The sequence below is a fragment of the Symphalangus syndactylus genome, chromosome 6 (genome assembly GCF_028878055.3).
Source record: "Symphalangus syndactylus isolate Jambi chromosome 6, NHGRI_mSymSyn1-v2.1_pri, whole genome shotgun sequence".
NCBI lineage: Eukaryota > Metazoa > Chordata > Mammalia > Primates > Hylobatidae > Symphalangus > Symphalangus syndactylus.
This window is the reverse complement of record NC_072428.2, coordinates 119,205,544-119,219,358: the sequence shown is the minus strand read 5'-3', so window position 1 is coordinate 119,219,358 and position 13,815 is coordinate 119,205,544. Positions and strand designations below refer to the sequence as shown.

General features: G+C 39.1%; 1 protein-coding gene across 9 annotated transcripts in view; it reads right to left on the bottom strand.

Moving 5' to 3' along the window:
* The window catches only part of AHCYL2 (adenosylhomocysteinase like 2), a 207,938-nt gene that overhangs the window by 39,835 nt on the left and 154,288 nt on the right, over positions 1 to 13,815 (bottom strand). For 4 of the 9 annotated variants that reach the window (XM_063641613.1, XM_055283971.2, XM_055283976.2 and 1 more), the window contains 3 exons: positions 10,175 to 10,283; positions 818 to 961; positions 294 to 394 (listed from right to left, as the gene is read on the bottom strand). In XM_063641613.1, the coding sequence (XP_063497683.1) occupies positions 294 to 394; positions 818 to 961; positions 10,175 to 10,283 (354 nt within the window). Of the gene's footprint in view, positions 1 to 293; positions 395 to 817; positions 962 to 10,174; positions 10,287 to 12,388; positions 12,693 to 13,815 lie in introns of those variants that run through there. The other 5 variants (XM_055283973.2, XM_055283970.2, XM_055283974.2 and 2 more) reach the window with 3 other exon arrangements.

Here is a 13,815-nt window from a genome sequence, read left to right as displayed (position 1 = left end):
TTGAAACTTATCCCCCACAGACAAGGCAGGGGTACTACTGTATATTGAAGTTAAAATCTCGACTCTGTGATTTCTAGCTGTATAACCTTAAACAAATATCTTAAGCCCTCTGAGCCTCAGCTTCTTCGTTTATAAAATGGAAACAAGAATACCTGCTTTATATGGCCATTATAAGGATTAATGAGCTAATACTTGTTAAGCTCTTAACTCGGTGCTTGGCGTGTTGTAAGCTTTCAGTAGCTTGTGGCTATTATTAACTATTGTTATTAAAAGGAGAAAAGAAGAGAACTCACAGCAGTCTGAGCAGTGATGTGTGTGCAACCCACGATTTTGGCTCCAGCCAAAGGCTTTTCTCCTTGAGCTCTCTTCCTCAAAGCCATCAGTGCAGGCATTTCTGAAAAGGCCCAATAAATAACAGCAATATTAAAGAAAAGGGAGTAAGACATAAAAGAACAAACAGAAAAACTTATTTTCTTAAGATCCTTCCCCTGATCAGGTTAGATTAGGTTTCTCCAGGAATCAAGACATTAAACCTGTATTTTCCTTTATAAAGGGCTTTCAGAGGCAAATGCTCCAGGGTTCTGATTCTCTATATTCCAGTCCTTATCCAGTCTCTCTCTCTTTTTTTTTTTAATATAGGGTTCCTTCTAGACTTGCCAGGTTTCCCCAGTGTTTCCTGAACTCATATTTCTTTTGTTATAAGTATTCTTATCACATAGAAATTTCACAAGCTACCAGACCCCAGACATAAAAAGGGATTAATATGGACAAAAAGACACAGGCAGGTTAAGAAGGAAAAGGTGCTTGTTTTCTTTACCTTGTTCGGCAATTTCAATTTCTCTTCGTCCAAACTCTGCCTGTTTGATGTTCTTAACACAGAAGTCACTGCTTCCCTTAGAGTTCTTTTGCTGCTTGTCCCTGGGTGATGTCTCATCATCAGAGCTATCTGTATATGAAGCCGCTGGAATGACAGAATAAAAAACACTCAGGGAAAAAAAAATGCTTCCTCTAAAATTCCAAACCATGGAGCGAACTGAAGCTTCTCTAGCCACCTAGCGCCGTATAAATTTTTTACCTCTGGTAAGTACCTACATGCTATACACAGGCCAGAAGAGGGAAGCTGAAAGAGATTGCCAAAGACATTCTTCCTGGATGACCTTAACTTGAAATGTAGGGCTAACTTTATCTTCAGAACATGCAGAGGTCCTTGAATACGCAAAAAGGAAAGGTTACACCATGGTAGCATTAAGTTAAAGTTCCTAATGCAAGATCATGGTCATTAACCTATGGGTTTTTGGGATTCTAGCTACTCTGCTCTGTGTGCTGCTTAAATATTTGATATAATTTGTGTTTTAGTACAATTACTGAACAGATAAGACCTAGAAAACAAGGAATCCATGGGAAAGTAATTAAGAACCACACAAAAAGTATTTGTCTGACCTAACAGAGCTTTCTTTTTTAAGACGGACTCTGATGAGGCTGAATTGTGTCTGCAGACCCAATTAGACATTGACAATGAAGTATTCAATGCGCTCTCCCTTCTTGCTGGCCTCAGTAGGTCCAGTGTTAGGCATTTTAGACTCCCAAAGAAGTGAATAAATCCTCCTTTGGCAGGCAGCTGCTGCTACTACTATTCACATGCTTAGCTGGGGTCTTTTTAGTCTTCATAGGATTCTGTAGTTACTAACCATTTGCTAGATTATTTGAAGCAGTGTCCTTCCCTGATTTGTGTTTGAGCTTCTGAAGATAGTTCTTAACCCCCAAGTTTTTTGGGGGGTTAAGAAACACTCTCTAGAAAACGCTTTGTATCTCTCAGTGGAATAAGTACTGCCATCACTTTTAAGAGTAGAAAACTGTGAAAGCTCACAGTGCCTACAGTCTACAATGCTCTGATCTACTTATATGCAGAGAATTAAGGCATTTCTGAGATTTCTCAGCAAAGGGTCTATCTCTGGGAGGGCTGTAAAAGGCAAGTCTGACCTTGCCCAGTTAATCAGGCGTGGCACTACAAACCATTTGGGCAGCAGGGGCTTGAGAATCTCTTTTGGAGCTGGAGCAAAGTCCTAACACGAGGCAACAGGAATGAACATGGGCACCAGGGGAGGTGAGGGAATTAGTAAATCCCCAAAGAGACTTTTTGTTCTTGAAAGGAGCTAATCTGTACAAAAAGTTCGTGGTTCCTTCTCCTAGGGTGAGTGAAAGCTCAAAGTACTTTTGGCAACAGAACCCAGACACAGCTTTCTGGGAAGTCATCTGTTTCACTAATCAATATTCAGAAATACCTAATAAATTAGAGGCTTAGGGGAACCATGCTTCTACCACCTGAGAGATAAAAAGATAATAGCCATCTCTAATCCTGATCCAGATTTATGGGAAAATTACTTTTGAAGAAAGTGTTCATATTCAGAATATCCTGAAATCTCAAATCTTTTTTCAGAGTCATGATGATTTTTATGCTTCCCAATGGCCATTTAAATATAGTGGTCATGTGTTCTGGAGTCAGTCTTTGGTTTAAGTCTCAGTCTCTGTTTTTGGGTGTATAAAGTGGAGCTGATCCGTTTGAAAGAGTTGTTAATTTATTCACTTATTCAGTCATTCACACACTCAGGTGTTTATTCAAATTTTAATTATGCATCTATTATGTACTAGGCATAGCCTAGGTGCTGGAAATACAGGACAGATATAGATGGTCCTTACCTTCATGGAGTTTTCAGTCTAGTCAGTGAGTCAAAAAAGAAATAACTAGTTACAAAATTAATTATTTAGAGCTTTAAAAAAATACAGTTGTAATGTGTGCTATAAAGCAGAAATCAGGATGTCATAAGACTATGTAATAGGAGAACATGACTTGTCAGAGTCAAGTTGTTAAGCAGATTAAGATAATGTATGTAAAGTGCTTACTGAAATGCTTGGCATACAGTAATTAAGCACTTAATAAATGATACCTGATATTACCCACTGTAGCACATATTTTAAATTCAGTTCCAGATATAACATCTTTAAGTGTTCTTACTCAGCTTTAAGATTTTGAATGGGAAAAGAATGATATACATACATTATCATTTAGCAGTTTATCTTTTTTTATACCTCCATCATCTCCTACTAATCTACCCAAACAGCAGGTGGCTGGTCTCAGCTCATTGCAACCTCCGCCTCCTGGGTTCAAGCGATTCTCCTGCCTCAGCCTCCTTGGTAGCTGGGATTACAGGTGCCCACCACAATGCCTGGCTAATTTTTGCCTTTTTAGTAGAGACGGGGTTTCGCCATGCTGGGCAGGCTGGTCTTGAACTCCTGACCTCAGGTGATCCAGCCACCTTGACCTCCCAAAGTGCTGGGATTACAGGCTTGAGCCACCATGCCCGGCCTCAAAGAGCCCTCTATACGGACCTGCTATCAGGTAAGAACCAAAAATATCAGTTGTCTAGATTGTACTACTATGTGAATACGACATGGCTGACAGATCCAGACCAAGAGAATATATCATTAGGTCTGCAAACACAGTGGAAAGGTTATTGCTGAATTAGTGACATTTACTCATTTATTCTTTGAATCCATACTCATTTCTGCCACAGAGTAACAAACTCATGATGACAATTGAGGTAGTATTAAGGACTGTTCCTAGGAAAATTTAGAGAAATCCAACACATATGTACAAACACATTTGAACAGAGTTTCTAAAATATTTGTAATTGTCAGCATACTCTAAAGCCCAGAGTCATAATTTAAATAAACAAGAACAACCAATAACCTACTAAAGTAGTCCTGAGATCCTAGATCTAGCTTCAACCCTAAGTGGTTAAGTGACCGATTTTCAATTTATCCAACTGTAAACTGTAACAGATTCCCTCTTTCCTCATGCTCTTTCCCCCAATTACCACCAGAAAAATCTTACGAATAAATGAGATGATAACAAAAAGGGTTCAGTTTCTATGTAGAAAAGTAGTATGAAGTACAATATAACTTTACTACGGGATGTTATCTTGTTTCATTATTTTCCAAAATCAAAATACAACATGATGAATCAAGAATCCACAATCTATCTCACAGAACATGTACACACGTTTTATGATTCAAGCCTGATTAAGCTTTACCTCTCAGCAGCTGTGATACTGTGGGTTACTGCTAGGAGAAGCAGCAGTCAGAACCCTGACTGAATTAGTCCTATTAGACTATTTTATGTCAGGCAACTCCTCTTGGGCCTATTCATTTGGTAATGGAAATAACAGTGGGGACCTGTGTGTCGGGTTATAGCAGACTTCAATGATGAATAACACTCTGGAAATGTGTAAAAAGCTAGGCTAGCATCCCAAATATAAATAAACAAAACTTTGTTGTTCGGAAACATCTGAAAATATCTCAAACTTTATAAGAATTGTAGAGTTTGGGAAAAAAAAGAACCAATCGTGAAGAAGGGACTTCTGTCTTCTTTCCTCACCCTTAACCAAGTAACTCATTGCAAAGACAGCTTATTCAGAAATATATCACTGAGAATGGTCTCATTAAAAAAAGAGTCTCTTCTGTTCATTTGTTTTTATGAGGTTTTTTTCTTTAGGGGAAGGAACTCATTGCAAAGACAGTTTATTGCACCCTTAACCAAGTAACTCATTGCAAAGACAGCTTATTCAGAAATATATCACTGAGAATGGTCTCATTAAAAAAAAAAAGTCTCTTCTGTTCATTTGTTTTTATGAGGTTTTTTTCCTTAGGGGAAGAGTTTTTTAGAAGATTTTAGAAGTTTTTTAGAACTATTTCTTATAAAATAGTTTCATGGATTAATGCAGGGCTTTTCAACCTGGGTTCTGCTAGAATTAAGTCCTAATGCCTTGAAGCATCCATTGTACATCATGAATTAACTTCTCTTCTACGCATCTGGAAAGGTACTAGTTATGTATCATCTTTTTGAAAATTAAGAAAAGTCTATAAAATCATTTTCTGTGTTCTGTGATTCAGATGAGGATCCCTGGGTGAGAAAAGCTGGCAGAGGTTCCTAAATGAAAGCATGGCAAAACTTAGTACCAAGATCCTTAGGAAGGGAGACGAGACTACAGCCTATGTAAGCCTCTGTGTATCTTCAGCAAAACAAGCACTTTGGACAGGAAAGTATCTTTTTTTGAAATCTCATAAACCTGCTTTTGTTGTTCATACACACTGAGTATATTAGAGACCTCAACAAGGGTATAAAAGCATAACGTCTCTGAACACCTTTCACCAATATTTATTTATTGAGTATGTCTTCTGTGTCAAACACAGTTCTAAGTGCTGGGAATAGAGCAATGTAAAACAGAAAAAAAAAAATCGCTGTTCTCATGGATCCTGCATTTAAATAGAAGGGAAAAGACCAAAACATATTAGCAACATATATATGTTATATGATAAGTGCTATGAAGAAAAATAAAGGAGGAAAATTTGATAGAGAATATTGGGTGGAGTTCTGTATAGTATTTATTTCTAATGAATTAATTTTTAATTGACAAAAATTGTACATATTTATGTGTATAACATGATGTTTTGAGATATGTACACATTGTGGAATGGCTCAACAGAGATAATTAACATATGCATTACCTCATATCCCTATCATTTCTTTGTGGTGAGAACACTTAAAATCTGTTGTCCTAGCAATTTTCTAGAATACAACACATTGTTATAACTATAGTCACCATGTTGGGTACAATTTAAAAGAGTAGCCAGGATAGGATTCAGTGAGAAGTTGATAATTTTTGGTGAAGAACTGAAGGAAGTAAGGTAGCCAGCCATGCATGTATCTGGAAAAAGAGCATTCCAGGCAGAGGGAACAGGTATAAAGGTCTCGAAGCAGGAGAGTGCTTGGCATGTTTCAAAATAACAGTAGGAGGCTAGTAAGGCCAGAGTGAAATGAACATCTCGGGGAGGGGGGAGGTTTGGGGAAGTAGAGAGGTGAACAGAAATGTAGGCCATTGTAAGAACTTTAGGCTTTACCTAAGAGTGGGATTGGGAAGCCATGGAAGGTTTTAGGCAGTGAAATGATATGACATGACTTATTTTAAAAGAATACATTTGGCTGGTGTTAAGAATAGACTGAAGATGGGTAAGGTTGGAACTGAGGAGTTCAGTTTTTAATATATGGGAGGTTTGAGATGTCTATGGGCTGGGTGCCATGGCTCATGCCTGTAATCCCAGCACTTTGGGAGGAGGACTGCTTGAGGCCAGGAGTTTGAGACCAGCCTAGGCAACAAAGTGAGACCCCTATCTCTACAAAAAAACTTAAAAAAATTAGCCGGATGTAGCCGGGCGCGGTGGCTCACGCCTGTAATCCCAGCACTTTGGGAGGCTAAGGCGGGCGGATCACGAGGTCAGGAGATCGAGACCATCCTGGCTAACACGGTGAAACCCCGTCTCTACTAAAAATACAAAAAAATTAGCCAGGCGTGTTGGCGGGCGCCTGTAGTCCCAGCTACTCGGGAGGCTGAGGCAGGAGAATGGCGTGAACCCGGGAGACAGAGCTTGCAGTGAGCCGAGATCACGCCACTGCATTCCAGACTGGGCGAGAGCGAGACTCCGTCTCGAAAAATATAAAAATAAAAATAAAAAATAAAAAAAATTAGCCGGATGTGATGGTATGCATCTGTAGTCCTAGTTACTGGGGAGGCTGAGGTGGGAGGATTGCCTGAGCCCAAGAGTTCGAGGCTACAGTGAGCCGTGATTGTGCCACTACACTCCAGCCTGGACAACAAAGCAAGACCCTGTCTCTTAAAAAAAAAAATAGAATAAAATAAAAAGAGATATCTATAAAACATTCAAGTGAAAGGACTGAGCAGGCAGTTGTATATATAAATCTAGTATATACGAGAGAGATTGGAGCTGGGATAAAATATGAGAATCAAACACCAATACATGATATTTAAACCTGTGAGATAAATGAGTTCATCTAGAGAGAAAGTATAAACTGAGAAGGGAAGAGGTCCAAGGATCAGTCTTTGGGGCTTTCCAGTGTTAATTTCTACTGTCATTTCAATTATTAATTTTTTTTGAGACGTAGTTTCATTCTTGTTGCCCAGGCTGGAGTGCAATGGCACGATCTCAGCTCACCACAACCTCTGCCTCCTGGGTTCAAGCAATTCTCCTGCCTTAGCCTCCCGAGTAGCTGGGATTATAGGCATGTGCCACCATGCCTGGCTAATTTTTGTATGTTTAGTAGAGACGGGGTTTCTCTATGTTGGTCAGGCTGGTCTCGGACTCCCGGCCTCAGGTGATTCGCCTGCCTCAGCCTCCCAAAGTGCTGGGATTATAGGCGTAAGCCAACGCGCCCTGCCTAAAATTATTTTTTTTATTTAAAAAATAATTTTTTTTTTTTAGATGGAGTCTCGCTCTGTTGCCCAGGCTGGAGTGCAGTGGCACAATCTCGGCTCACTGCAAGCTCTGTCTCCTGGGTTCAAGCGATTCTCATGCCTTAGACTCCAGAGTAGCTGGGATTACAGGCGTGCGCCACCACGCCTGGCTAATTTTTACATTTTTTGTGTAGACAGGGTTTCACCGTGTTGGCAAGGCTGGTCTTGAATGCCTGATGTCAGGTGATCTGCCTGTCTCGGCCTCCCAAATTGCTGGAATTACAGGCATGAGCCACTGTGCCCAGCCCAGTCATTTAAATTATAATGTGTGCTGAAAATGGGCCCCAAGTTCTTACTGACCCACATTTGCATATATGTCTTGTCATATTTAGAGAGTTGTGAGTCAGTTCCATTACTCTTAGCTTTTCATTCGATGCACATGAAGCTCTTTTTCTATCATTGTATATGTTTCCATTGTCTGTGTTATGAAGACGCCAGGTGCAAGAGTTTTCCAGCATCACACAACAAATCAAACATAGATCAAAGACTAGAAACTAGGTCTCTGCTAACTCCTAGTCCAATAATCAAGATAGTAGGCATTTCTAGTCAGAGTTTGTTTAACAGGGCTTGACAAGCATTCACTCAAAGGGGAAAAGAAAAAGAAAAAAGCAAAAAACAAAACAAGCCAACAGTGCATGTGATGCAGCTGCTAAAGAAACAAACATTTTGGGTTTCATTTTAAAAGCACTGAGTTTACGCAACTAACACTTCCTGTAGATTAGTTCAGACCATTGAGAATATTATGTAGATAGGCATAATATTTTTAAAATGATATCTAATCTGAAATATATCCAGATGAGGGTAACCAGGACAGTGGGATACCCCTAAATCAGGCAACCAAAACCAGCAAAATTTAAATAAAATCTTTAAATTCCAGGGATTATATAAGAACTTATTAGGAGATAAATAACTACATATAGTAAGTAGCACCATATGTCCGAAAGAGGCCAGCAATTAGAGGGAAGCCGAATGAGATCTTTAAGTTCTTTTTCATCTCCAGGATGTTTTGACTTCCTGCGCTTGAACTTAATATCATTGAACAGATACATTAGGTTGACAATTTTTGACTTATAAAAACGGTAATTTCATATAGTTTAATCTAAAAGGTCCAAGTTTACCAGGATGACACCAGTCCATATCATTCACCAACGAGCTATGCCAAGCCACTATGTGCTTACTTAGAAACCAAGGGCATCAATTACTCTCTTCCAGGTAAATAGATATTTTTTAAAGTACCCTCCCTGCCTATGGGGGTTGGGTGGGAAGGCAGGTATTGGTTTCCTCGGCAGGAATATAGTTGGATATGTATATCTAGTGTGTAGGGGAGAGACTGAGCTGGAGTTAAAATTTGATATTATTATTATTATTATTTAGTATGAATCTTTAGATAACATGCACAAACCCACAGCTTGAAATGTTATAAACTATTTTACAATTCACATTTTTCACAACTATTACGGTTTCCAGAGTTAAATTAACCAGTTCGTGAATTTCCAACACTGCTTATTTCAGCAGAATAAGATAGGGTTCCTGGCCAGGTGCAGTGGCTTGCGCCTGTAATCCCAGAACTTTGGGAGGCTGTGGAGAACCATTTGAGCTCAGAAGTTCCAGACCAGCCTGGACAACATGGCGAGACTCCATCTCTACAAATAATTTTAAATTTAGGCAGGCATGGTGGTGGGTGCCTGTGGTCTCAGCTACTCAGGAGACTGAGGTGGGAGGATCACTTGAGTCCGTGAGGTCAAGGCTGCAGTGAGCTACGACCATGCCACTTGCACTCCAGCCTGGGTGACAGAGTGAGACCCTGTCTCAAATCTTGTGCTACCCCACAAAAAAGGTAGTACAAGATTATGGATTCCATAGGAAGTGATGTCATATGCTTTACATCATTCACTGTTACTGTGGGGGGAAAGTAAAAAGAGAAATGTAAAAAAGTATATAAATAATCTACCCAGCCTAAAAGCTAAAGCTTCCCAAACAACTGTTTTCAACTTTATATAACAAATATTACTTTCCTATTTGTACGAAGAACAAATAAAATTTCAGGTCATGATAAAAATTTTCTAATGAATATTACTATTTATAATGTGAAGAGCTAACTAGGGCAAGCACTCAGCTCCCTACCACATCCCAACACAAGAGCAAAATAAACTAACTCCATATTAAATCAGACTCATACTAGGCAGCGTTTAGCATACTAGCCGATGCCTTCAAGGGATCCTACACAGTAACAGCTCACCTGGCATTAAATGATAACTCAGTCCCAGGGCACATGTATTTGAATTAATGTCAGTGCAAAGGATGGGAGGAGTAACAAGAAGTCCAATGTCACAGCTTAGGAGAGAAGGCAAAAGGCTCACTTGCTTGAACTAGCTACAGTGTCTTCATTATTTCTTGGGGCAATTGAGGTTTCCCTGTTAATTTGCAAGTACCAGATGGAGGGATGAAGAACTTCTTTTTTATTTTCAAAGGATAAAAAAAAAAACAACCCACAAATATATACACATACTGTTCAGGAAAGATCATCAATGACATATTCCCACCCTTCTGAGTAGATTAAAGAATTCAATTTCCTTAATCACCCTCTTCTGCCTCTATTGGAAGAGGAGGCCTCTATTAAGCTCCACTCTGAATCGCCAAGAGAAATCCAAAGATTCCACCCAGAATTTTAATCTAAATTTTGACTCAAAGTGTTTATTCAAAGCACAGTCTTGGTCATGCTTAATTAGCCTTGGATAGACAGGAGGGCCCGTTGAGATCGTACTTATTAGCCTCAACAGCTGGGTCCACAGCAGTTCAGTACTCACCTGAGCTGTAGCTGTCAGTAGATGACTGAGAAATGGAACGAGACAAAGAGCGACGTCCAATTTTGGTGGGACGTTTGTTGAATTCTTGCTTCTGGTCAGCAAACTGGATCTGCTGAGAAAAAGAAACCTAGTTATATAAAGAAAAAGAACCTCCATTTTGAGACAGCAATTCAAGGCTTGTATTATAGACTTTCACCTTCCCTAACAGTTGATCTGATTGTATCAACCTATGTTTGGAATATTAAGACTCTTTGAAGAGAAGAATACTTTTTCATTCTTCTTTTTTTTTTTTTTAAATAGAGATGGGGTCTTTCCATATTGCCCAGGCTGGCCTTGAACTCCTGGGTTCAAGCAATCCTCTCACCTCAGCCTCTCACATAGCTGGGACTACAAGCATGTGTCACTGTGTCTGGCAATGTCTCATTCTTTACCTACTATGTTTCTAATCAAATTTAAATCTTTGATACACTTTTTTTTTTTTTTTTTTTTTGAAATGGACTTTTACTCTGTCACCCAGGCTGCAGTGCGGTGGCACGATCTCGGCTCACTGCAACCTCCACCTCCTGGGTTCAAGTGATTCTCATGCCTCAGCCTCCTGGTAGCTGGGATTACAGGCACACACCACCATGACCTACTAATTTTTGTATTTTTAGTAGAGACGGGGTTTCACCATGTTGGCCAGGCTGGTCTCAAACTCCTGACCTTAAGTGATCCACCCACCCTGGCCTCCCAAAGTGCTGGGATTATAGGCATGAGCCAGTGTGCCTGGCTACTCTTTGACTATATGCTTTTTACAATAAAATTGTGACACCCCACTCCCCACAAATAGAGAATGGGATATTCTGGTTAAATTTTTAGAAAATTGAGTCATATTCAGAAATATTTTATACAGTTTCATTGAAAAGTAAAACTGGAAAGAATATTTGAGATTATCATATTTGTAAGCTCCATACATCTAGATGAGAAAATTGCAAGGTATGGGAAAGAATATTTGAGATTATCATATTTGTAAGCTCCATACATCTAGATGAGAAAATTGCAAGGCACAGGAAAGAACATTTGAGATTATCATATTTGTAAGCTCCATATATCTAGATGAGAAAATTGCAAGGTACAGGAAGGCAAAATGACTTGCATTCAGGTTTCAAGAGTCTCAGGAAATGGTATGACTTAATAATTTTTAAAAAGGCTTTTCATTAAGAATGAACATTCTGAAATTGCATTTAAATTCTGGCTATGTCACTCATTAGCTGTGTGATGTTGCTCAAGATGCTTTAGTGAGTCTCATTTTTCCATAAATACAACAGAGATAAAAGTACTTACCTCACAGGTTTTAGAGAGGGTTCAATGAGACAATGTGTGTAAATTGAAACATAGCAGGAAATTCAATAAATCTACTCCCTACCCGACCCCTACAGTTCAATGCTCTCATAACTTTTGCAGGTAGCCACTCTAATTTGTTAAAGCTTTTCTAAAATATATTAGTTAGCTTTCCAGTACTAGTAAGTAATTTTTTTTTTTTTTTTTTAGGTGGAGTTTCACTCTGTAGCCAGGCTGGAGTACAGTGGCTTGATCTCGGCTCACTGCAACCTCCACCTCCCGGGTTGAAGCGATTCTCCTGCGTCAGCTTCCTGAGTAGCTGGGAGTACAGGTGTGTGCCACCATGCCCAGCTAATTTTTGTATTTTTAGTAGAGACGGGGTTTCACCATGTTGGCCAGGATGGTCTCGATCTCTTGACTTCGTGATCTGCCTGCCTCGGCCTCCCAAAGTGCTGGGATTACAGGCGTGAGCCACTGCACCTGGCTAGTAAGTAAATATTAATTTATTTTTAAATATTTGATATTATAAAATACCTAAAAGCAGTAAGATTGATCATTAACTATAATAGATATAGAAGGAGCAGATTAATTGAATGAGTATGTATAAACCTCATATCATACTCTGGATGTTGCATTTTGGATGATTATTTGATAATGATTTTCTTACAATTTTATCTTTCTCCTATTGTTGGAGGTTCCAGCTGATACTTTATAATACTCTACAAATCAAAGGTCACTTGTAAGCTATACTTGTTTGGGGAAAAAAAGCTCATACAATTTATTCAACTAATAACTTTTTTGTTTTCTCTGTTTGTATAATTGCCTATTCTGGATCCAAGGTAGCATAGAGGAAGGTCTAATGAAAATGATCAAAGGTCTGACAAGTGACTCTACCTTTAATGATAAAAAGATGGTTCCTTGATGGGCAGAACATACAGTACACCAGAATGAAAGCAGGAACTGACGGCTCCACTTCCTGCAGTTAGAGGTAACTAATGAGTCACTTGACTATTGCGACAAGGGGCCCAATGCCAAATTGAATTAGCTTCACATTGCCTTTTAGGGGGATTCATAGCATTTTCATAGCTATAACAACAAATAAAGCCTGCAAAGTGCTTTAGGGCTTGCAAATTGTTTTCAGCAATAGGAAAACTCATCGAATAAGAAGTTCTTCATGAACTAAAACAAATGACAAAGATGATTATTTTGCTCAACTAGCAATTTATTCCAAAAAGATAAAGTGCCCTTTCTATGTACTCCCATAGGACGTACATGAACTTTCATGTATTGCATTTCCCCTAGTACAGCACTTACCACAATGAATGTAACTAACTGTCTACTTACCTGTATTCTCTATAAACTATAGGCTCATAAAGGGAGAAGCTGTGATTCTTATTCACCCTTATATCCGCAGGCACAAATCCTAGGCACTCAATAAAGTGCTGAATGAATACATCTGAAGTAGCCTATTCTATCTTCACTGTCTATACTTGGTTGAATACTCACTAAATATGGTGAACATAAACCAAGTCTAAAGTTAAAATGATTTTTAGGGGCAAAAAGAGCTGGGAAGAAGAGGGAAGGTGGAAAGCTGGGGAGGTGGACAGCAGTCAGTCTGCAAACTCTGGCTTCCATTTCACCAACCTTGTTCAAAACAGTCACGTCTTTATTTTTTTTTAGAAGCCCATCCAGGAAAAGGAATAATAATGGAACTTTTCAAAGGTCATCCTGAGTCGCTAACTTTTCCAGTGTCCCCTTTAAAGAATAGATAAACCCTGTTTCAGATGCTCAACACAACCCCAACACAACCACACACCTGTGTACATGCACATGTGGGTGCATGTGCATGTACATACACCACTAGAGGGGGCCAGTCATTCTCATTCTCTAGATTGTAGGATCAAGGTGAACAAACCATATAGCTATCTAGCTGCATTATCATCTCAAACCAGTTTATCTGAGCTGAGCTGTCTTCTCTATAGTGTTTTCTATTTACAGTAATCCCTCCTTCCTGGGACAAGTTCATGCTATCTTTTAATACTAAAAAAGACTAGGTTGTGCAAGGCTTTCTCCACTTAGAACATAGGGTTCTGAAACCTTGCTTACTGGTTAGACCTTGAATTCAAGTTTCTTTAAGACAGAAAAATATTAGAGTGAGATTAACCACTTAAATATAAGTTATACAATTTTCCCCAAGAAACAAGTATCTTTCTCCGACAACCAGAACATGAGTTAAGTGGCTCCCTGGTGTTTACCTCCTCTTAATAATTAAACACCAATATACAGTCCATTTTGTAATGGATTGGTTTTGTAATCTGCCC